The sequence below is a fragment of the Chaetodon trifascialis genome, chromosome 2, assembly GCF_039877785.1.
Source record: "Chaetodon trifascialis isolate fChaTrf1 chromosome 2, fChaTrf1.hap1, whole genome shotgun sequence".
Lineage (NCBI taxonomy): Eukaryota > Metazoa > Chordata > Actinopteri > Chaetodontiformes > Chaetodontidae > Chaetodon > Chaetodon trifascialis.
The window spans coordinates 20,695,176-20,719,675 of NC_092057.1; the positions used below are offsets into that span (position 1 = coordinate 20,695,176).

At 42.0% G+C, this 24,500-nt stretch overlaps 1 protein-coding gene across 2 annotated transcripts in view; it reads right to left on the minus strand.

The window, feature by feature from the left end:
* Positions 1-8,720: 8,720 nt before the first annotated feature.
* The window catches only part of gcgrb (glucagon receptor b), a 45,668-nt gene continuing 29,888 nt past the window's right edge, over positions 8,721-24,500 (minus strand). Inside the window, exons 1-13 of one of the 2 annotated variants that reach the window (XM_070990651.1) lie at positions 23,111-23,360; positions 22,903-22,999; positions 22,681-22,788; positions 19,695-19,783; positions 19,253-19,359; positions 18,679-18,835; positions 18,078-18,237; positions 16,868-16,928; positions 16,571-16,640; positions 14,626-14,714; positions 13,980-14,124; positions 11,207-11,248; positions 8,721-10,836 (exon numbers count right to left, since the gene is read on the minus strand). In XM_070990651.1, coding sequence (XP_070846752.1) covers positions 10,417-10,836; positions 11,207-11,248; positions 13,980-14,124; positions 14,626-14,714; positions 16,571-16,640; positions 16,868-16,928; positions 18,078-18,237; positions 18,679-18,835; positions 19,253-19,359; positions 19,695-19,783; positions 22,681-22,788; positions 22,903-22,999; positions 23,111-23,164 — 1,599 coding nt within the window. In that variant the 5' untranslated portion in view covers positions 23,165-23,360 and the 3' untranslated portion in view covers positions 8,721-10,416. Of the gene's footprint in view, positions 10,837-11,206; positions 11,249-13,979; positions 14,125-14,625; positions 14,715-16,570; positions 16,641-16,867; positions 16,929-18,077; positions 18,238-18,678; positions 18,836-19,252; positions 19,360-19,694; positions 19,784-22,680; positions 22,789-22,902; positions 23,000-23,110; positions 23,361-24,500 lie in introns of those variants that run through there. The other variant, XM_070990644.1, reaches the window with a different exon arrangement.

The following is a 24,500-nucleotide window of genomic DNA, read 5'->3' on the forward strand; positions in this document are numbered from 1 at the left end:
ATAATGGTTGAAAAAAAACCCCTCTCCCTTTTCACAACAAATTTCTGTATGAACTAACAGACTGTACGTACACAGGCGTGAAGTGTTGAAGAGAATATTGATGATTTGAATTAATCAGACATGATGATGAAGAGCTTTCCAACTGGCTGAAAGCAGAGCCAACAGCAGTGCATGAAGCTGCCACACTGGCAGTGAAATGCTGAGGAGAGCCTGAGGGACACGGAAGAGTAACAGGAAGATTATATTAGACACTTTTCTCAGTTTATTACTGTGACCCTGGTTAATTAATGTTTACACATAATGATGAGCCTCTTAATCGTTCCTCCCACATACACATCGAATACATCTCTCACTCCTACATATACAGTATACACACCAAAGACACAATGTTCTTCTTAATATTCAGCAACAATCATGCATTTTCTATTTCTAGTGCATCATAACCATAAAGTCTTTTTAATGAAATCTGTCACTATTATACTTGAGTGCAGGTGTATTTCTGTATTATTATGTGTTATTCATGCTTTCTCATCTATCTGAAATAGACTGAAGCCAGTCTCTCCCTCCTGTAAGCCTTTGTTTGTTTGCCACATTCACTGAACTGCACCTTGCTTGGTCTGCTTGTTTGTTCCATCCCATGTTCCTTCTTGACACATTTATGACACTTCTGTCTGCAAGTCAAAGCTGTCCCTCATTGTGTTTGTCTCAATGAAGCGTTCTGGGTTAAAGAATCATTTGTTGGTATATAAAATCTACATCTGAGTGGCTTGACTCAGCCATGGACTCAAGCCATGATGTTTAAATTATGATGGTCTAGGGCTTAAAGGGTGTCAAAAGCAAAACAGCAATACTACAACCCTGATTCCATAATACTTCAGACACTGTGTAAAACATAAATAAACCTGAATGTGATGGCATATCTATATATTTAATGTTTGAGCTCATAAGCTTCATTGATTTTTGTAAATATCTGCTTATTCTGAATTTGATGCAGCAACATGTTTCAAACAAGTTGGGACATTAGCAACTAAAGACTGGGAAAGTAGTGGAATGCTCCAGAAACACCTGTTTGGAACATTCCACAGGTAAACCGGTTCATTGGTAACAGGTGATAGTTTAATGATTGGGTATGAAAGGGACATCCTGGAAAGACTCGTTCATGAGCAAAGATGGAGAGAGGTTCACCACTTTGTGAACACATGATTGGATAAAGGAGATTACTACATGGACTCAGGAACACTTTGCAAAACTGTTTACAGTAAACACAGTTTGTTGGCAGATGATTGTGTGTGTGTGTGTGTGCGTGTGTGTGTGTGTGTGTGTGTGTGTGTGTGTGTGTGTGTGTGTGTGTGTGTGTGTGTGTGTGTGTGTGTGTGTGTGTGTGTGAAACAGCAGTTGCCTGGCAACTAATGGAGACACTGGGAAGTCAGAAATAATCCAACCCAACACCAAATGATTTTTACACTTTAAAGGTGCTGGTAGGTGGATTTTCTAACCTTTAGATAGCGCTGTTTCCAGTCTTTAAGCTAGGCTAGGACAACCAGCTGTTTCCTGCAGCTTCATGTTCACATGCTTATTTAACAAAGCATCAAACTTTTCCCTCCAGAGACTTCAGAAGTAAAAGAAGGACAATACTTGCTTGCAAATGCAGAAACTCTTCTTTCTGTTGACACCTTGTCTCCTCCAACAGAATCAGATTTTTTTCTTTGGTCCCTGCTCTGTTTCTTCACTGTTCCTAATAAAACTGTGTAAGGTCAGAAGAGCCGGCAGCTCTGATGCCGTCAAAGGGTCCTTGTGGGAATCTGAGCTCAGACTGCTACTCTTTGAAATTCAGATCGCATCCGTACCAAATATGGCTTTGCATGTTAATGAATGGAATTTCCTCTATCCACATATAGAGGGATATGTTGGGATGATAAGATGCAAAAACACTGGAGTGTGAGCCCGAGCCGAACTCCAACCACAACATGTCTCAGCTTCACCCTGACCCTTAACACCCCCCCCCCCACACACACACACACACGACTAAACTGTCATTACCTTGAATAAACTAATGTGTTAAATTTGCCAAAACAGTACATCTAGTTCAATTTGTACATAATCACATAAGATCTGCTCTGAGCTCAGAGGGTTCTGTTTTCACTCTGAATCAGAGGTCTGAATTATCATGGGTGGTTTTTAGATTCGTAGATGTGTTTGTCCTACACACAAGGCATCTCAGCAAACATGGGCACGCTCTTAAAAGAGAAGGCCAGAGACAGAATGAGAGCTAAATGGTCAAAATCATTGTGTGGTTTGAAAAATGAATGGCATATGTGTTGCATAAACTTCAAATTCATCCAAACCTCATCTATATTTGAAATATTTGTGTATTTTTAGACCAAACTAGACTTTCTGTAGTAAAAAAGAGTATTAAGGTGAGTCTGCAGTCAAGTTAGCGACAATAACTAACTGATAAATAACTATTCAAAGTCCTGTTAGCAATGTCCAATTTCAAAATAAAGCTTGTTAAAGCTGTAGCATGTAAGATCGAGAACAGAGCACACTTAGCCTGAATATTTGAACCAACACAAGTTCCACGTCACTCCCACTCCCTCACTGCTGCACTCATGCCCTGCCTCCAAGCCCCTCCTCCCTGCGGCGACTGTTGTGACAACCAGTAACGTTAGCCTTAGCATCGGAAACAAGCTAACTCTGCTTTGTGGGTGGCTGTTGCTCCGCCATAGCTTTCACTAGATGCCACTCACAGAGCTGTTTGACTGAGCAGCAGCATGAGCGGAGGGAGGGGGAGGTTCGCAGCGTGTGTGAGTAATGATTGACAGATGTCAGACACTCCTCCAGATGCTCCTCTGGCTCTGATTGGTTGTTTTGTGTCGGGCGCAGTGGATTCTTGCAAATCGCAGTAGGAGCAGTAGGTGGGACCAATGGAGCCATTTTTTTCCCCCACAGACTACATGTTTCATATACCGTACTGCTGTCTGGGCATAGGGACAGTTTTAGCAAATATGACAAAAAAAAAAAAAAAACTTTTATACAAGTTACCTACTGCAGCTTTAAGGACAATATCATACACCATTTACTGTTAGGTTTGGTTAGGTTTTAGGCACTAAAAATACTTGGCTAGGTTTAGGAAAAGATCATGGTTAGGTTTAAATAAGTATATTAGTTATGTACATTACATACTGTAAGTTAAGTACATTACGGTGCTTCTCTTACAAAAGAAATCAACATTCACTTTTGGTTTCACTTGAGACACAAACCCCAGTCTCCTGTAAAGGTCCTGTGCTTTACCTGTCCAACTTCCTCCAAATGTGGACTTTTATTGTGTTGCGTTAGGTGGTTGTAGCAAAACAAGGAGTGAACCCAAACGTGCAGACTGACAAAAGAAGATGTTGAGCAAAGGCAGTCCAAGAGGTGTATTAAACAATAGTTAAGGCCAACAAAATCCACTCTGGGCAGAATCTCAAAAAACACAAAAGGTAAGGCCCCCCCCCCCCCCCCCAAAAAAAAAAAAAAAAAAAATCCACAAACAAAACCAGTAAAACAAGGATTAGACCAGAATACTCACAGTTGAACGGGAAACAAGATAACCAAACGCAATGGGATGATCCCACAAAGACAAAAGAAACACAGAGACTTAAATAGAAGGGAAACTAAACAGACACAGGTGGACACAATCACACAAGAGGGAAACATACAGGAAGTAAATTAAACAAGACACACAAGGGAAAGCTACCAAAATAAAACAGGAACAAGACTACCAAAATAAAACAAGATCATAACATATTGCTCTTTATACTACATCATTTGACATGTTGAGAGTGGGAATAGGCTATCTATAGAAATCTATCCTGCGCATTAAAAAAGTACATTGAAAGAGTACTGAGTGCCCTAAAAAGTGATGCCAAGGGGTCCTGACCAAGCATCCATATGTGACGAGTTGGGAGTTGTCAGTAATGGGTAGCTAGGCAGTGGTGGACTCAGGTGGTCTGAGGGGCTGGGGTGAATCAAAAATAGAATAGCACCAGCTGTATGCTGTAGGGTACCAGCGCACTGAAAATTTGGATGCATTTCTGGTAAAACTGTTGCTGTATCGGCCAGGCTATATGACACTGAATCGTATTTCACAGGGACAGAAGCTGCAGCAACAGGATGTTTATTATAAGAGCCTAAAGCCTGAAGTGAGCGGATTCTGTTTCATTAACTTGCTCGGCATGCTCATCCCTTCACCACATGCTGTCATTTGGGTAATCAGCAGCCATATCAATCAATGTTCAAAATCAAATCGAATATGTCATGTGGATCTCTTCACTCTTGCTAATTGAAATTCAGTCTCTGTATATGTGGGGAAAAAAGAAGTGCAGTTCATCTAGTCATGCAAGGGTGTTAAAGACACAGAGACTGTTAGTTTGATCGAAGGATGTGGTGCAGCACCAAGGAGAAATCCTTTTAGTGCAGAGAGGTGCAGCAGCGGCACTTTTCTGGCAGATGAGCTGACAAGTCGTCAGTGGTTATGGAAGTCGGAGCCAAGTGTGGAAGAAATCAACATCTATCTCTGTCTGCTGCTATTGTTGTTACATATGGCTTAATGAGCCATCAGTCATCTGCGTTCTATATCAGTCGCTTGGCCTGCAGGACCAGTGTTGTTGAAGTATGATATGGTTGGCTCTTTAGGGATCTCCAGACTCTGGAAAACACAGATGATGGCAAAAGCTTAGCCAGAGCAGCCAAAACACAGCCCAAGTGTTACAAACGAACAAAAAAAACAACTGTAATTTGAGTCCACAGTTCAAACTGCTTCACCTAGCACTCAGATGGCTGAAAAAAGCAGATTTCTTCATCTCTCAGAGGCTTTGTGCTTGTTCAAAACCTGCTGGGGCACAGGAAAAATGTAAAAACACCATATATTTACATATACCTACACACCTACATATATTTTACTATAAATAGGTACGACAAGTTGCAAGAATGTAAAAATACACATTGCTGGCCTTTAAAGAAAGCAATGTGCCAACTGACCAAGCTGGCCTACGACAAAAAGGAGTGAGTTCTGACAAGTTTTTGCTGTGATTCAGTACAATTTTGAGAACATTCTGTTAATTTGTTTCTTTAGCGGTAGCATGCAGGAAAATCAGTGTTAAGAGAACATTCTGTTTAACTTTATACCTGTTGTCTATACTGTAAAATCCTCCATTTTTTGCATTTTTTATTAACATTAACTCAATGTAAATTGATAAATTTAACAGTTTTAAATCAATCTAAGCTTGCAGCACAGCTCAAGGGAGTGTTAATCTACTGGTCCACCACCTTGGTGCAGACTGAAATACCTCAGCAACCATTATGTGGATAGCCAGGGAATGAGATATAAAAATTTCTGGTCCTCAGAGGATGAATCACAAGAACAGCCAACTGTACCACTAAGCAACAGAAACAGCCTGGCAATGAGTCCTCTGCAGTCCACAGTCTTTATGCTGTGCTTGATTGTGATGAGTCCCAGCTGTGTTGGAGCCAGCTCCCACTTGTAGATGGTGACTCCATTGTTAACAGAGGCAGGTGCTAACCACCTTTATGATACCAGCTATTCTAGATCACCAGTGTTTTACTCAAAGAGAGTCAGAGACATCAACAGCTGGCGATGCCTTGAAATTTTTAGAGAGTACAGAGATGTTAAAGCTAAACAAACTTGTCAGTTTGCATCCATGGACACCTTTGCTTCTCGGTTGACGCTCGTTTATTTAAAATGAACTTTGATGACACTGTTGTATACTATAACTCACCCATGCTTCCTCTTTAGCTGTAGCTTTCTTTTCGGTTGTGCTATAAGTAACTATAAATATTGCAATAGAAACATTTGATTCATATTGCAGACCAAAGTTCGCTGTGCTCATGAAGTGATTTCTATGCAACACCCCACCAACACACACACATGCGTGCGCACACACACACACACACACACACACACACACACACACACACACACACACACACACACACACACACACACACACACACACACACACACACACACACACACTGTCAAACACTGTTTACCCAGATGTGTTTTTCCTCTTCCCTCACTTTTGTTGGATGGTAAGCCTCACACAGCCTGTTTTTGGACTCAAGTGTTTTCCACAATAGGCCTGTCACAGCTGATTGATTTCTACACCATGCTGCTCCTGTGTCATTTCTGTCATTGTTCTGATGTGTTTTTGTCTTGATCCAAAAATAACTTGCCTTGGCTTCATGTGGCGCATGTATACGACTTCCTATCCAGGTTTAACTCACAGGCGGTTGGGAATTAGTGACCCAGAGAGAAAGAAACAGGGATTTAGACAGAAACCCTGGAGCAAATGCAACACCCAAACACACGCGCGCGCAGGTGACGATGAAGCCGGTGATTCCAAACCAAATTCCAGCCACCAAAGGACAGGAAACACTCACACTGGATTTTGCTTCTAAATATAAAATGCTGTATATTTAATAATTCATCCAGTATTATAGTGGATTTTGCTGTGAAGATGGCGCCTAGTGATGATGATCTCTTTTTTCTCTTTTCAATTACAGCTTCCCTCTCTGCTTTCATACTCTTCATGAGATTGGAATGAATATTTGCTGGACTCAACATGATCTACACGTAGTCTCAGAAGGGAAACTGAGAGGCCAGAGAGAAACAAGGCCGGAACGTAGATGGACTGAAAGGAGCTCAAACAGACCAGAATTCAAGCTGCATTTTCTTTTCGGTATTGTGTCTCATGACGTAGAGATTTAATGAAGACCTGCATTTTAGATGTTTTCATTCCCTTTGGCATTGGGTTGAAAGTCACATCATTGCTGCAAACAAATTCCCCAGTTAGTTGAATCAGCTACTCACAGATGACTTTTGGCAAAGTAATCCAGAGGGGGACTTTTACAAAGGATGTATGGAAGATTTTCAACCACTGTAATGTGTTTTCAGTGACCTTCTGCATGCATAATGTACTTTCCATAATCCTCCCTGTAGACTTGGAACATCACGAATGCCCATCAGGAGCATTAGCTCGTCCCTGAAGTTAGAATACCATGACAGTCCAAAATAGATGTTTCCTGCACAGTCAGCACAAAATCAGCAATCTGTTTTTGTAATATCTTCTTTTGGTCGTTGTAATTGTGAGTCTTTTTTGTCTCCATGTCAGGGAATTAGCCTTGAGTTGCTTATTAAACAATCGGTTGCTTCATTAAGAATCTAAACACAGCTTCTCTGCCCTTTAAGTTACCAGGACTGCTGAAAGCAAAGAGGAAATTTGAGCACTGATTGTCAAACGATGAAATGAACTAGACACACGGCAAGTCTAAATCTGCATTTTGAAGTCAGCCCTAACAGTTGCTTCTCAGTGCAGCCTGGAGTCTCTCACAGTGCTCATGTCAAGCCCATATTACATAACAATTGCACTGTAAATACAAGATAGTACGACGATTGTAATATAACATTTGTGATGTTGATCGCACGTTGATGTTTTTAAAAAGAGGCTCAAGACCCACCTTTTTAATCAGGCTTTCAATTGATTTGTTTGATTTATCACATTCCTTTAATCAGGCTTCTTATCATATCATGTTTAATCTTTATTTGTATCTTATTTTAGTTGCATGTTTTAACGACATGTTTATTTACTTTTTATTTCATTTACATATTTTTTATCTCATTCAGTGTTTACGTCTTAGTCCCTTGGTTTTTAGCTCCAGTGTTTCCTCATGGGGGCCCCCCACACTGGGAGTTGCTCTTGGTCTACTGATGGGGGCGCTGCCGAGGGGACGGTTCTAGCCTGGATAACTGGGGGCCTCTGACCCTCGGTGTGGGGCCTCCTGTCTGCCTGGGTCGGGGTGGTCTCGGGTAGCGCTCCCTAGTCATGGGCCAGGGGCCCTCTCAGTGTGGATGGACCCCTAAGGTGGCTTATTCCCTGCCTTGTCCATATGGGTGCGCGGGTGTGTGTGCGTATGTGTGTGTCTGTGAGTCTCTATATGTCTATGTATTTATGGGGGCGGGAGGGCTGGGTTTTCTTTTTCTTTTTTGCTGTTTTTAGCCTCTGTGAGGCTAATGTATTATTCTGCAGTTTGAACTTTAGATCCAGTGAGAGTCAAGCTGTTCCCGAGAGACGCCGTGAGCCGCCTTTTACTAATAATCTCTGCTGGCTTTCTCCTGCCATGCAGAGAGCTGCCACCAGTGGTTTCTCTTCTTTGTTATATGTAAATATATTTATAGAGAGGGAGGTGTTTTCAGAGAGATTTCTAGATCAATAACACAAACAAACATGCATACACACACATTATTGTGTGTGTGACCAATGCATAATTCATCCACTGACAACTTATCTTCTGTGGAACAACACACAGATGAGTCACTCTAATTTCTAATTTCAGATTGTAGTCATCTCCAATGGAAACATGCGTGGTGAGTGATACTGATGGGCTTTGCAGTCAAACACTGATGTGAAATAACTGCACGATGATATGCATGCACATACACACACTCAGAGGAATGTATTTGTCACATTGTTTAGATGATATTGAAAGATGTTGTTCTCGTCAGGAACACTTCTGCAGTGAAGGCGACCACGAAATGTCACTTATATTTTTGTTTTAATGTCACAAACGTGTCAAAAGTGCTTGTGTAATTGCAGAGGAATGACAGTTATCTCTAACACTAGCGTCTCATATGTTGAATTGATACAATATATGCTGACACTTGCTTGCTGACAGAATTTAGTTTAATTGCATCCACAGAAACATATGAGACACAATAATTTGGCTTTTCATATAAAACTTTTTGCTCTCTCTCATATCATTGTTTGCTTTGTGACTCTCCTTGGAACATTTTAAATAAAACAACATGTACAGCCTTGTTTAGTGAAACAAGAGTCTTTTCTCAAGGTACTTAGTCATGAACTGCACACTAAAACACAGAACAGAAATACATCCCTCCAACCACCCTCTTTATAGTATTCACTTTATCAGTATTTACAGCTTACAGTGCTCTTTGAGGAAAATGTTCTCGAGGAATCCCTTTGTGAAAAAGCTGTGTTGGCTCCAATCGGACTGAAATTGCTTGAAAATATCAGCAATTAAATCCTGTTTAAAAACACCAGTTGTTGATTTCATTTGCTAAATGTCTCAATGCAAAATGATGAAAGTGATTCTGTGTGGCACATTTTGCTTTCTGCGTCATGAGCCCTGACCCGATGTACAGAGGAAGAATATTAAATAAAAATACTAATAACTAAAACGAGTAAATACTAATCCTCCATTGTTAATGAGGTGCCATATGAAAGGATGTTTCTACTCTGAACATATTGTATATTGTTTTTAGAAAAATGACTTTATCTTCTGTGTTTGCCTCTAATGAATTCTGTAAAACTGAAAAAAACAAAACAAAACATAAAGCTGTGTGGCCAATGACTGGACCAGTAAAATGATTGTGATCTTGAGGTATTTCAGTTTATGTAAAACACCAAAAATCACATTTGCCAAATTGCTTTTGATCCAATTAACATGTAAGAGGTTTTAGTCTGAGTTTGCATGAGCACAAAGAATTTAAGTTAAGTCTCCACACTGTGGACATAGAATGTATTTTTGTTCATATATATATACACTTAAATGTTGTTTCACCCATAGTTCTCCTTGTTCATTTACATTCAGTCAGAAAATCTGGATGGAGTTAGCATGGACAAAAAAGGAGGACAGGAATGTGCATGAAAGAATGGATTGAGGGTCTGATTTTCCCAGTAGATGTAAAATGCATCATGGTATATTATTATTTTCTTGTTTTGCTTTGGTCATTTAAAATCTAGAATAACTTATACATTACAGTCAAAGCATCCATCCTCTGCTTCAGCAGGACAGACGCTGTGTGATCTCCATGACGACATCTCGAGCCATACATGCTGAAGTCCACATTCAGTTTCATAAAGCCACAAAAGAAACAAAAAACAAATTCAACTTTGACACTGAAAGGTTCTTATAGGAGAGTACCACAAATGAGCGACCATCGCTGCAAACAGACACAACACAAGCATGACTCACAGTGGCAACAGCAGCACAGAAGTGAGCAGGGTCGGTGTCAAAATGGCAGTCCTCCATATGCATATGTACACACACACACACACGCACACACACACACACACACACACACACACACACAAACACATACGTACAACCACATATCTACACGCTGGACACCACAAGACTTTCACTTTCATTTATTTAATCATTCCTGATGTCTGAAGTCAAGAGGTGCTTTTTTGCTCAAGGTCCGATAAAACAATAAATATTTGCAGCTGGTCGGTTTAAAACTGTGTCCACGGCATCATTCAGCGGCGGTGACCATCCTGATCTGCGTTGTTGGCGAGCGATCAGTGATCAGTTTTTGCTTGGAGCAGGCTGTCCTCAGACATTGGTCTCCTCTCCTTCCAGAGGGTACGTATGGCATCGCACCTTCTCCCCCATACACATGTCCTCTGTGGCAGTGCTGATATGACTGGTGGCGCCTCTCTGTGGCAGGAACGAGAACTGCAGGGTGTGTCTGCTTTTGGCGGGCTTGCCTTTCCCCGTCCCGTTGCTGTAGGAGACGACCAATCGCCGGTTCTCCTCAGGTGCGGCGGAGCACGAGGGCCCTCTGTCAGCTTTGTTGAGGCGAGGTGAGTCACCGCTGGGGTCGCTGGCATTGTTGTCATGGAGATAGGGCAGATTGCCAGTGGCTATGCTGCCTTTGATGTGTGGCGTTTGGCTGTGGGTGTGGCGGTACTCCTCATCAATATCCTTACCCAGCTTCCACCTCTTCCACTTTTTCAGCATCTCTGACTGCACCTGAAGGATGATGGGATGCCAGAGAGCGAGCAGCAGGAGGAGAGAGACATGAAGGTTTGAGATGAAGATTAGATAAGACACCGAGCACTTCATCAGATGGATGTCTCTTGCCAAAGACTACATTTAAAAGTTTAGAGATTAGCAGATGGACGATGTTATGTCCGTCCCACTCTGTAGACAAAAGAATCAAGCGGAACGAGAACAAAGATGGAGCTTTTAGAGATATAATGGACTGATAAAGGCTGGCGATAGAAACACTGATGATGAGAAATGTCTCATTTATCTTCTCTATAAAGAGAGAGGAAGGAACTGCAGTATCGGCAGAGATTAAATTAAGGTGGTGCTCCACATGAAAGCACATCTGTCTCACCTCTTTGTTGACAAAGCAGTACAGGATGGCAACCAGCAGGCCCTGAAACAGAAGGTTCAACATTGCAGTCATGTCGGATACTTGAAAAGAAACTTACGTTGGTCAATTCTTACTGTGCATTAAAGGATGCAGCTTTAATGTTTCAATCATTATCAACAAGTATCTCACCACTCATGTCTCTGTGCAGTGCTGGAGAACTCCATTGTTGTCCAAAAGGCAAACAATTACAAAAACATGAAAGAGCCATACAATTGCATTGGGTGTCATATTCCCATAATGCAATGGACGACTCAACTGTGAAGCTGCTCTAGAATAAATTACATGGACCATTTTGATGACAATAAATACACTCCTGATCAGTCGAAAAATTGCAAGAATTTACATTTTGCACTGTTGGATCTTAAGAAGGTCCTAAGTAGAGCTTCAAAATGCAAAAAGAAGAAATGGGAGTGAGACAAAAAAAAAAATTTTGAGTAAGCAATTTATTACAAAAAAACTGAAATAGGCTGTTCATCAGCTGATCAAAAGTTTAAGACCATATCTCAGAACAAAAACCCCAAACCCCCTCAAATAGAAATAAAATTTTCAAAAAGGACCCAGTAATGAGTAGCTGCGCCATTGTTGTTAATCACCTCAAAAATTTGTTTTGGCATGCTTGATGCTAGTGTTTCCAGGAGTCTAGCAGGAATGTTCCTCCAAGTGGTGAAGATGGCTTCACGGAGGGCGTCCACTGTCTGGAACTGGTGTCCATTTTTGTAAACTTCCCTTGCCATCCAACCCCAAATGTTCTCACTTGGATTTAGATCGGGGGAACACACAGGATGGTCCAAAAGAGTGATGTTATTTCTCTGGAAGAAGTCCTTTGTCAGGCGGGCATTGTGAACTGCAGCGCTGTCCTGTTGAAAAAACCAGTCATTACCACACAGACGATGGTCTTCAGTCATGAGGGATGCCCCCGCAACATCTCCACATAGCCAACTGCCTTTCAATGTCCCATATTTGGTGCTCTCGTGCAAACTCCAAACGATCAATTTTGTGCCGTTGAAGGAGACGAGGACCTTGAAGACGTTTTTTGTTCTTAAAACCCTTCTCTCATAGATGCTGTCTGATGGTTATGGGACTGCAGTTGGCACCAGTGACAAGCTTAATTTGGGCCAAGGATTGTCCTGTGTCTTGACGGACAGCCAATCGGATCCTCCGGCTCAGGGCCGGTGAAATTTTTTTGGGTCTACCACTTGACTTTTTTGTTCCATAATCCTCAGGATCTTTTAAGAAGTTTAAAATGACTGTCTTACTGCATCCAACCTCAGCAGCAATGGCACGCTGCGAGAGGCCTTGCTTATGCAGCTCAACAATCCAACCGTGTTCAAGGAGAAAAAGCTTTTTTTCCTTTGCCATCAGGAGGTCATGACAGTGTGGATACCTGACAGAAAATGACACTGAATCCACATTTTTGTGAAGATTTGGGCTTTTAAATGCTGTCGTCTTAAACTTTTGATCAGCTGATGAACAGTCTATTTCAGTTTAATACTTGTTTGCAATAAATTGCTTACTTAATTTTTTTTGTCTCACTCCCATTTCTTCTTTTTGCATTTTGAAGCTCTACTTAGAACCTTCTTAAGATCCAACAGTGCAAAATGCAAATTCTTGCAATTTTTCGACTGGTCTTAAAATTTTGATCAGGAGTGTATGTCAGCCAATGCATCAGTATGGGTACTTTATCCTGCATGTTTGTAATGGAGTTCTTTGGCACACACACATAGGCTATATCAGCCTACACAGTTGATAGCAGTACTTGGTTGGGTACATCCAATGCAAGTGTGGGTCTTTTCGAGTATAGTTTAGAGGTGCCACATGGAGTTCTTGAGCACTCGTAGTGCTGTTTAGTACGTTATCATGCACAGGCATGAAAACAGTGGTGAGAGTCATATTCCTGCCAATGATAATGCACCAAGATATGTGGCAATGCACCAACAATGGCAGAAGAAGACTGCTGGCAGGGAAACATGGATGTATACAATGCATGATTGAATGTGGAAATGTGGAACAAATCATCTTTGCAAATCTTTTATATGGAAGGATCAACACCCAGCATGTTTGTAAGATCTCATAGATACACACTGCAGTAACAATGAATATAAGAAAAACCCAACAATACAACTTTAAATGCTAACACAATTCATCCATTACTCCTCCATTTGTGCAGAGGTTGAACATATGAGCACATCGAGCCACATATCCTTATTATGATCAGATGATTCTGAGAGTGGGCTGCACGGTGGCGCAGCAGGTAGTGCGCGTGCCTCACAGCAAGAAGGTTGCCGGTTCGATCCCCGGGCCAGGCGGGGCCTTTCTGTGTGAAGTTTGCATGTTCTTCCCGTGCATGCGTGGGTTCTCTCCGGGTACTCCGGCTTCCTCCGGGTCTCCTCCCACAGACCAAAAACATGCTCATTAGGTTAATTGATGACTCTAAATTGTCCGTAGGTGTGAGTGTGAGTGTGAATGTTTGTTTGTCCTTGAATGTGGCCCTGCAATCGGCTGGCGACCGGTTCAGGGTGTACCCCGCCTCTCGTCCATTGTAGCTGGGATAGGCTCCAGCCCCCCGCAACCCCGAAAGGGATAGGCGGTATAGATAATGGATGGATGGATGGATTCTGAGAGTAAAAATGCATTCACAGAACAGAGAAAAAGACATGTGGGAGAAAACACAGAGAAACACAATGATGTTCAAAGGGTGGAAGTGTACTAAGAGAGAGTTTCATGGGAAATAGACCTGGAAAGAGTTGAACAGCAGGTCACAGAAGAGGCGGATGAGGCGCAGCATGGAGCCTTTAGGGACGGACTCATCGATGACGAAGGTGAAGAGGATGGCGTGAATCCCCAGCAGGGGGATGAGAGTCAGAGTGGACTTTGCTAATCTGGACCAAAGGAGGAAAATGGAAACAAGAAATAGTTGTAAATATTAGATATTAAATAAACCAGAAAGGACAGCCATTAGTTCTCATCACAAAACAGTAACATTATGTGCAGACATATACAAGAGAAATATATAACGCCTGATTATGGTCTTCAGCACAAGAACTATTTCTGAAATGAAATACAAGGTTGGCACCATTCAAATGTTCATTTCTAAGAGAGTGGCTTCCATAGAATCAGTGCCTCTGTATTAACAATGGATCACATGACTACTTGTATGTGAAAGGGGGTGTTCATAGTGATGAATTTACAGAAAATTATCACCAAGGTCAGCTGTTCCTCTCGGCTCTGTGGAGCCTCATAGCATCTTTCAGCTCATTGTTGCCAGTCCACATGTCGTTGTTTTCAACCTCTAAAGATAAAAACTGCCCTCCACCAGGCCGGCAAACGTCCCCATACACCTTTTTCCTTTTGTATTTCAGAACAAGAAACACTTCTCTCACCTGAACTTGTAGTCAGTGTATCTCATCTGATGAGCTCTGAGTTTCGACATCAGGATTTTGATAATTCGGATGAATATGAAGAAGTTGATCTGAAATAAGAGGAGAAGTTAAATGGACACAAACAAATATGCAAAACATGTTCTGTAGATTTTTAGATGACATTGTGTGGAAGGGAGAGACAGACACCCTAAAATATCTCGAATCTTTCTGTGTGCTGTGGGATTTGAGCTGGACACACACACACACACACACACACACACACACACACACACACACACACACACACACATTGTGATCCAGTGCAGAACCTCTGTGATGACAGAGAACATTAATTATTACGACACTCAAGTTATTAGCAGTCCAAGTTTGGTAAAGTGCATGTTGTCTTGAAAAATGTTTGTGTGAATGTGCGCGCGTGAGTGAGTGCACACACAAACACAGTTTATTTAGGTGTGCGTGTGTGTGTTTGTGAATAATAGCTGAACTGCAGGGTTGTGTTTGGGATTGTTGGAGGGTGACATATGATGTAACATCTGTTACACAACTGTACAGCAACTATTTCAGAGATTGCAATAAAGAGAATTTTTCCACAGAGGGCACCGACTGTGTGACTTACACAGTCCAGGAAATGTATGGGTTTATCAGCATTTTCTGTGTGCATGTGAGCACATGCACGCTTTAGCATGAGGTCACAAAGGCTGCTACTGTTAAAGTGCACTTGTGCTCATAAGTGTGTTCATCCATAATTTTGTTTGCCTTTATGGGAACAAGGGGCAGAAGACACACATGAGGAGCTGCACAACTTATTTCTCTGTGCCTGTGTGTGTGTGTGTGTGTGTGTGTGTGTGTGTGTGTGATCCAGTCCAGCTACATACGTTAATCTTGTAGTTTTTTAGGAATAAATTTGACATAAATGTTGATGTCAGAATCAGATTGTCACTATAATGAAGCTGTTACCAGTTTTATCTCAGGATTTTTATTGATTTCTTATTTATAAAAATCAACTCCAGGCACTGTTATTGACTCAAATGAAAAACATACAAATTAATATGTTTCACAAAAGCAGAGAGCAGACTGTTCACACCCACACACCTTTTGCTCACTCCACTGTTTTCTTCCTGACCTCCAGCCAATCAGTGATGAAGACATGTGGAGTTAGTTTTTTCACTGACTTGAGGTAACAGAACAGCATTTTAGGGTGCATGGATAACAACTTCAAATAGACTAAACGCTCAAAAGCAGTCTCAAGTAACTTTGAACATGAAAAGAAATGAAAATTCCCCAAAGGAATAAAAATATCACATGACAAACAAGATGGTACAGTATATAGGATAAGGCGGGATGATTAGGTTGTGTTTGCACACATGATGCCAGAGAAAGACTTTTCAAACTTGATGCAACTGCAAGCTAACTATCAGCTCGCTAATCAGCCCGCTGGGCTCTCGCTCGTCAGTCATAGTACTGTAGCTCCAGAGGCTTCCCTCCATTTTCTCTCTTTTGGTTGGTTTACTTCCCCCTGGCACTTTGTTCACCGTTGCAGTTTGTTCCATAAAAGAAAGTTATTGAAGAGGGAAAATAAAACTCATGGAATTAACAAGCTAGGTATCAGTGAGTTAGCAAACTTGTTAGCTTAGCTAGGTGGCTAACTGGACAGTGAGTGCACACATACACAAGCATAACAGCAAGCATCTGCCAAGACACAGCTTGTGAATGTCTGCTAGTGTGTGTGTGTGTGTGTGTGTGTGTGTGTGTGTGTGTGTGTGTGTGTGTGTGTGTGTGTGTGTGTGTGCGTGCGTGTGTGTGTGTGTGTGTGTGTGTGTGTGTGCGTGTGTAGCTCGATTACATGCCAGCACACTCTGGACTTGAATTTCCTTCACCTCATTGTTCAACTGTAAACTGCCGGACAGAGAACATGAAGGTCTGAGACAAACGGATACTGTCTTACCAGATAAGCAAACAGTATAGGAGAGCGGATGATCCACCAATATCCCATGTTAATATTCCTCTCCCAGCACCTACACACACACACACACACACACACACACACACACACACACACACACACACACACACACTACATTGTAACTCATCACTGCTGTCATCATTTTGATTTTGACCTTTTCATTAGATCCAAAGGGTGATCACATTCACACACCACAATATGAATTCTTACAGGCAACAGATAAAAGCTGTTACATCTGAATTGCCTTTCATTTGATGCAACAATAAAAAAGACACTTACTCCTCATCTTCATACAGATATTTCACCGTGATCCACGGCAATACGAATATGAGTGGTGCACCTGAGAATGACAGGGGGTCAAAGGTGAAAGTGAGGAGTGTAAAGGTTTGTCACACCTAAAGGTGTCATTTCACCAGTTTAGTGATCACAGATGCCTTCCATGTGCCAGATCGTTCTCCCCAAGGCTTCATTTATAGCATACGCAAATAATGTGCATAACAAATTACAGTTTGCGCTATATTTATTCTTTAACCCAGTTATCACAGTGACATGATTTTATTACCCATGATACAGCATCAAACATTGCGATCATTGTTTATGATCATGAGTTTAAAACCTCATCATCTACTGACAAATATTTCTCTTTTACCCAGTGAAGACTTGAAAGTTTCTGAATATGAAAATGTCTGCCCGTGTCTGTGCTTTATGGAGGAAAAATCTAATCTGTTCATAAACCTGCTCTTCTCTTTATACTTAATCTGTCCTGTCAGGCTCATGACTCACAAGCATCAATTGGAGAAACCAGTTAATATCGTGGCGACACCATGATTTGTTATTTCCACTCAGTGAAGATATGCATCATGGTAAACGTTTGAAATCTCAAGATAACAATATCATTAGGGTGTTATCTCAGAATAGCAAGCTGAAAAGATAATTACAAAGTCATCATTTATTTAAATCAGTTGTGACCTCAAGAAAACAGGCCAACAGAAGCTGCTTGGGGCTTCTGAACGCATGTGGCCTAATGATTCATACGTTTTGAAACAATGCATTATTAATATAATAATTTTATCGTGTTACAGATAAATCTGCCACAGCAGTGCCTGCTCCATCTCTCACTGTCACTGTGTCGCCCCCTGTTCACGACAGTCTCTCTGTGTTTGCTTGCATACTCACGTTGTGTGGTCAGAGCCTGTCAAACCACACCTGTCCACTAGATGCTCGCAGAGATTTTTAGCACTGAATTTCCTGACTCCTCCTGGGAACAGTCACTTGTCAACACACCTGCTCTGTATTTGCGCATCAGTCTATTTACATACCTGTTAACCATTCCTGTACCTGACTGACTTCCTGTTGGTAATGACTGCGTTCCTATTCATGACTCTGCCGGGATCCTGTTTGCTCTCCTCATCACACTCAGATCACAACAGAAATACAACTTTCTGTAATTATCAGAGCATCATTACTGTGTGGCGGCTGTGGCTCTTACCCCAGCCAATGGCCAGGTAAATGTAGAAATATTTCCTCTCGCTGAACACGGTGATGACCAGCAGGCTGTGCAGGTAGATGCCCTCCACTAGCAGCCAATAGTTGTTGGCCATCACACTGTACTGCATCATCACCATGGCACCACGGCACCACGTCACAGCCTAGCACATGACACAGGATGGGGGTGGGTGGGGATGCAAACAATAAACCAAGGTGACTCTCTCTCTCTCCGATTGTACAAAAGTCTAAAAATGATGCTTTAATTCAGAGCTCAGAGCTACTCTGCTTCAGCTCAGTTGATTTAACTCTGAGTCAGACTGCAGCACATGTGACACACAATAGCAGGCTCAAATCTTGGCTTACAATAGCGGTTTAGATGTCATTTGGTTCTGGCATCAGCAACGTTTTTTTGTCTTTGCTCACTGTCCTTCACAGCAATTAAAGTTGCAACATAACCATAAATATATTTCAATGTCTTTTGCACCTGGGCACATAAGCAACACACCACAGTCACCGTACATTTTCAACTGGTTATTGCTTATACTTAATACATGAACAGAATTCTCAGCAGATGATGGTTGACGTGTTGTGTTTGCTCTGACCGGTATGTTGACCCAGGCTTGTGTCTGGGTGTCACTGCTGCTCCTGGGGTCCAATGTGAGGGTCAGCAGGGCGTCTTTAACCAGGATGGACACAGCTCTCAGGATGAAGGAGGCAAACAGGTTCATGTGGATGTTGTTCCTCATGCAGTGGAGCCTCCTGGTGCAGAGGTGAGACAGCTTGTGACTTTCACATGTATTCATTGCTGTGCATGAAATTACTTTGCCAATCCTTCTTTGCATCCTGTATTTCTTGCTTTTGACATTTGTTCTTTACATTTTTCCTTCTTCATACGCTCCTTCTTTGTGTTTTATCCCATCCCTCTATCCTTCTACCCTTTATTTCCTTGTTTCTTCCTTCCCACCTTTCTCACACCCTATTTTTTCCCCCGACTTGGTTTCTTTCCTGGGTTTCTCTCTCCCTCATCCCCTTTTTTATTTTCTCCTTCCTTCCTTTCTATCTTCAATTCCCTTTGTTCTATCTTATTCATTCCTTTCCTGTACTTTCTTCCTTTCATTCCTCTACCTATTTCTTCCTCCTCCCTCCTCCCCTCTTCACTCCTCATACATGCTGTACCTGAAGGTGATGAGGATGCCTAGGGCCAGCAGCAGAGCTCCGAGAGACAGCGAGTAGCCCACTGTATACATGATCCGTAACTGACTGAGGATGCGACCATACTGCTGCTGCAGATCCACGAGCAGAGACAGAGTCAGTTACCTTCATGCACTGCCTTCATACATACACACTCACACAGTAAATTAAATCTGTCATTAAAGATGTAAAAAGGCTCCTAAAGATTATTTGAACAGCTGGGAGGGTTTTCACACGCTGATCATTTCAGATCATGTCTGGTTTAAGTGTCAAGTCAGTCACTGTCACAAAATCATCTCGCCAGCTGCCCCATAAGCAGCTTCAAATGTGGCAACAGTTACTTCACGTGGCAGGTCTGACCCACACATGCACGCACAGTTCTATAGGTCAGACGTGCACACACAAACACACTGTACTGTTTACCCACCTCACCAGGGTCGTCCTCACATTCGCTGGTATTCTTTTTTGCCCACTGACCATCTTCCTTGCAGACTCTATAGACCAGACCATGTTGAACTGTTCACACAGAGACAAACATTTATATTATATTTATATCACAAATTTCATATTATGATAGCATGTGAACCTCCAACTGTTCAGAAGTCTCTAAATACCCACACACAGAAATTGTTGAGTTTATTCTTGATCTTGAAAACCTTAGTTCAAAAACGTTTCACTCAACTTCATCTTACAAGCTTTTTCCAAAGCTTGTATCTGAAGACTGTAGCCTCATATGTACAGTCCAGAAATGAAAATAGTATCAATCCTCTCAAATTTTCTGCATTAAATCAAATAAAGTTATTTCCTATTTCAGCCAAACTAATAGCCTGAATAGAGCAATTAAGTCACCATCTTTGGAGTGCATGGTGCTTGTGCTGCAACTAACTTATCTTTATTATTGCTCAATCTGCAGATTATTTTCTTAACTTGCTAGTCATTTTGTCTTTAAAGTGTCAGGAAATACTAAAAAAAATGTTCATCACAGCTTCACACCTATTCAGAGCCTCCTAACCACCTGGAGGGCCCTGGAGAAAGGTCCACAGGATAGAGTGCTTCTCCTGGAGACACAGTGTGAAGTCTTGATATTAAAAAGCTGACTAACATTAGCCCTTCACACCCAACGAAGGCTTCATCCACTTGTTGAAACCACTGTCTGCTCGATCCAGTACAGCATTCATCCAAAAGATAGCTACAGTAGTTTCTTTCATTCAAATGAATGACAAGGACACATGATGAGCTGTGTCACCATCACAAAGCATTTTCCATTCACTCCACAGGACGACTTGAAATAAAAGCAGTTTGAAGAGCTCTTTCTACTCTCCCTTCTTGTCACTGTATGAATGCTACATCATTGTGGTTCTCAGAAAGGAGTGACGTCAATATCATAATTAGCACAATGACTGTCAATGTAATATTCAATACATCATTTTAAATGTTTCTGAATGTAGTGCACATTCACAAAAGCAGCATTGAGTACCAGGTCTCGGGTTTCAAGGTGTGCTGCTTATGCCTGGATCAGATTACATGAATCTAGCCGTACTTGAGATGATTTTGTCGCCGCTTACCAGCGTTGTGACCAATCATGAACGACAATTGGGTGTCTATACATGTGTCATGTGACATGCTAAACTACTCAGTGAGAATTAGATGTTCTCTCCAGAGAGCAGTCAGGACTAACATGGTGAAGAGGAGGAGGAGGGGGGATGTCGAGGTTGCTGCTGTCAGGTGAAAGTTCTTTGAGCTGTGACGTACTGGGGTACTGAGGGGTACTGTTGCTATTTGACGCTTCCTCGAGGGAGGAAGACCGAGCCAAAAAAGACAAATGTTGGTGAAAAACAGTGGAAGCTCTTCATCTGCCCGGGGAGTAGCTGCTGCAATGTCGTTATCCCCTGTTCAAACTGTGGGAATATACTTACTGTATCATTACTAACTCCATGTTCATGATCTGATGTTAAAGTAACCTGTTTGATGCAGCCAACACAGCCAAACCTGTTCCTAGTAGAATAAATAACTGTGGAAATAAAATGACTCTATGTGAAACTCGTTGTAACCTGTCCTAATTGTTATCTGGATGCTACCGAATGGGCCAAAGTTTACTCCGCCTCTTGCATTTGCTTTTAATGTTATAGCACATCCACATCTGTTTCTTCTTTCTTTTCTCTTTTTACAGTCCACAAGACCACCAGCATCACACATGAAATTTCTGTAAGTTTGATTGAGAGCTGCTTCCTCCCCAGTGACATCTAACCATGTGCATGATCGTGAAATAAGACTGTGAGTAGTCGGGGTCATACGTGCATACTTGCCATTCACCCGACCAAGACACAGCAAGAGTTCATGGCACTGTGATCGTTACATGACAGGTGACCATTGTCAAAGATAAACACATCTAAAGTTTCTACCTGTCTGTCTACAGTGCATATGGTCCAGCCAGTCATCTCCAAGAGTGATGACACCCAAGAGTGTCCACTAAGCACAGTTAAGCCTGCAGGAGTTTTCTGCTGGTCAGTGTTGTGTGTTTTGCTGCCACAGAGATATTGAATTCCTAAGTGAAAAGAATTTGCCATCTGTAAAGTGATCAAGGATTTCATGTTTGTTAGAAGATGACAACACCGTTTATCATTGCTCATTGTGTTTGTTGCATTCAAAATGCCTTTCGTTGTTGCAAAATCCACTTAAAATATAGTTTTGGCAGTTTTGAGCATGGAGGGTCATGTCCTTAGGATTTACCATGTGTGATAAATAAACCCCACTGAAAAGTAAAAAAACATACAGCCTTATGTTTCTTTTGTCTTACATTCTAATTGTCTTTGAACGCTTCATAGATTTTTGGGCCATTTGGCGGCAGCGAGCTGTAAACACAACACTGACATCTTACAGAGCTGACATGGCAAACGTGTCGGCATGTAAACACTCGCATATTTACACATCCTGCAGGCACAGAGTAACATTAGCATTTATTTGGAGTTGTGTTTCTGTCCGCTGGATAAATGATAGTCCATTACTCTCTCTCCTTTAGCCTGTTTCAGTCTTGACCAACTCCTGAGGGAAATATTTAGCTCTTTAGCTGCTGAGTACTCCATTATGTTCACCAGCTATTCACTAATTCAGGCGGTGCAGAATCGGTTTATCCACTGCAGCTGGTGATGAGAGAGAGGAAAACCAAAAGAATAAAGTCGCTCAAAGGTAAGACAACCTGCTGAAAGATGTTGCTCTGCTGGGTTGAGGGCAAGTAAGGAACAGGGTAATCATTTTCACTAGCAACCCATTCCACATTACAAATACTGAATATTGAATTTTATCGTGAAATATTGATTAATTCAGTGTTAAATGTTCTTATGTTTTCTGTCACTGAAGCATATGTGTAAATCACAAGCCCAACATATATTGTGCATACACTCACACACACAGACCTTTACGATACCATGGCAGGAACCATGGGCAAGACACATTGACAGTAGTTCCTGGGAGTCCATCAGGCCAGCAGGCGTACAGGTCGAAGGTCCTGTTACACACCAGCCCTGCAGTGGAGATCAGATCTTTCAAACCTTGGCTTACTGTAGGTCAGGCTTTCTTCATTCCGCTACATGCATCTTGTTAATGCATGAGCTCATGCTGGGAGGAAAGGGGCTAACCTGTGATGGGGGGTGTGGTGTTGAGGTAGTCCAGGCACTGGTTTTTGTAGCTGCTCCACTGCTCCTTCACAAGCTCCAGAGAGTTTGTAGAGGAGACCTGCAGGAGGAGCTTCATGTCAAGTTTTAGCAACGCTGAACTCTAACTCTTAGTGACACACACATCTCAGTCTGTGTGTTAGTGTGTGAAAAGAGAGGCTGTGAGTCATACCTTTGTGCAGCTGCAGAGCATAAGCAAGGCCAAGAGGAGACACACCTGGGACATGCCACTGATGCTGCGAGGATGGGGATCAGTGGGGACCAGAACACAGAGGAGGCCTGACACATGAGGCGGTCTCTGCCTTATCTCAGCGCGTGGCCTACAGATATGATACGGAGAAACTTGTTAGCAGGACGAGTGTGTGTTGTACAAGTGTGTGTGTGCATATGTGGACGTGTATCACTCATGTTGTGGGTTCATAACTCTGTTTACACAGTCACATTGTGAGGACTCGCCTTCCTTATGGAGACAAAGACAAGTCGCCATAGGGAAGAAGTCTCCAAGAAATCAATGAGAGTCATTGCAACAATTTAAGTTCCACCACTTCAGAGGACATTAAGTGATGGACACACTACTGTGTGTGTGTGTGTGTGTGTGTGCGTGCGTGTGTGCGTGCGTGCATGCGTGCGTGCGTGCATGTGTTGATTTTCCCTGCAGATGCATTTCTTGCTGCATCAGTTGACCATCTTCGCCCACGAAGTTGGAGAACAAAACGAAATCTGAAACGTTTCTGCAAAAAACACCTTAACGATGGAAACATTTTTGGCTAAAACGTTTCAAATTCCATTCTGTTCCAGTCTGTGTGTGTCTCATGATGAAGGCCATGTGCTTTTCCGTGTGTGTGTACGTGTGTTTGTTTCCATGGCACCTGACTGCTGTACCTGACAGAGATTCAAACCATACATCTACAGCCTGTCATGTCACCACAGCACAGAGATTAGCACCTCCATTTTTAACAGGATGACAGAGTAAACAACGACCAGGCGAGCTGCTGGTATGTCGTACAGACCTTTTATCTTGTGGTTTTACTCTTCCTCTTTACAACTACATGCAGCTCTTACCAACTGAGCAGCAAAGCGGAGGAGACAGTTCACAAGCTCCTGCATGTCATCCACATGTTTGATGATTTCTGATGAAACACACTGAGGATTCTCTCTGAACGATACAGTTTTGAATATGATATATAGGGTGGAGCCTTATCAAGGCAGCTATGGGCTCAAGCAAGCCTCAAATGCATAAGATGGGTCAAACGGTAGGTACCTTTAATCCAACCCCCATCCCCTGGCACCCAAATGTCCCACTTTTTTTTAATGACATGTGACATGTTCTTTCATTATGATGAAACTGGGTAATGTAGTTTATTTAGGGTCAGTCCCACATGCAGCGTCCTGCTACTGTAAATACTCATAGAGCACCAAATGTATATTAATCCATAACTGAAAAGAGTCCCTCAGTAATGCCCTATTTGCTTCTGTTTAAGTAAATTTAGCTAAAATCTACAGTGCCCAGGTCTTTTACAAAATGAGGAAATTAGTCTTTTTAAACTTGACACTAAAAATAT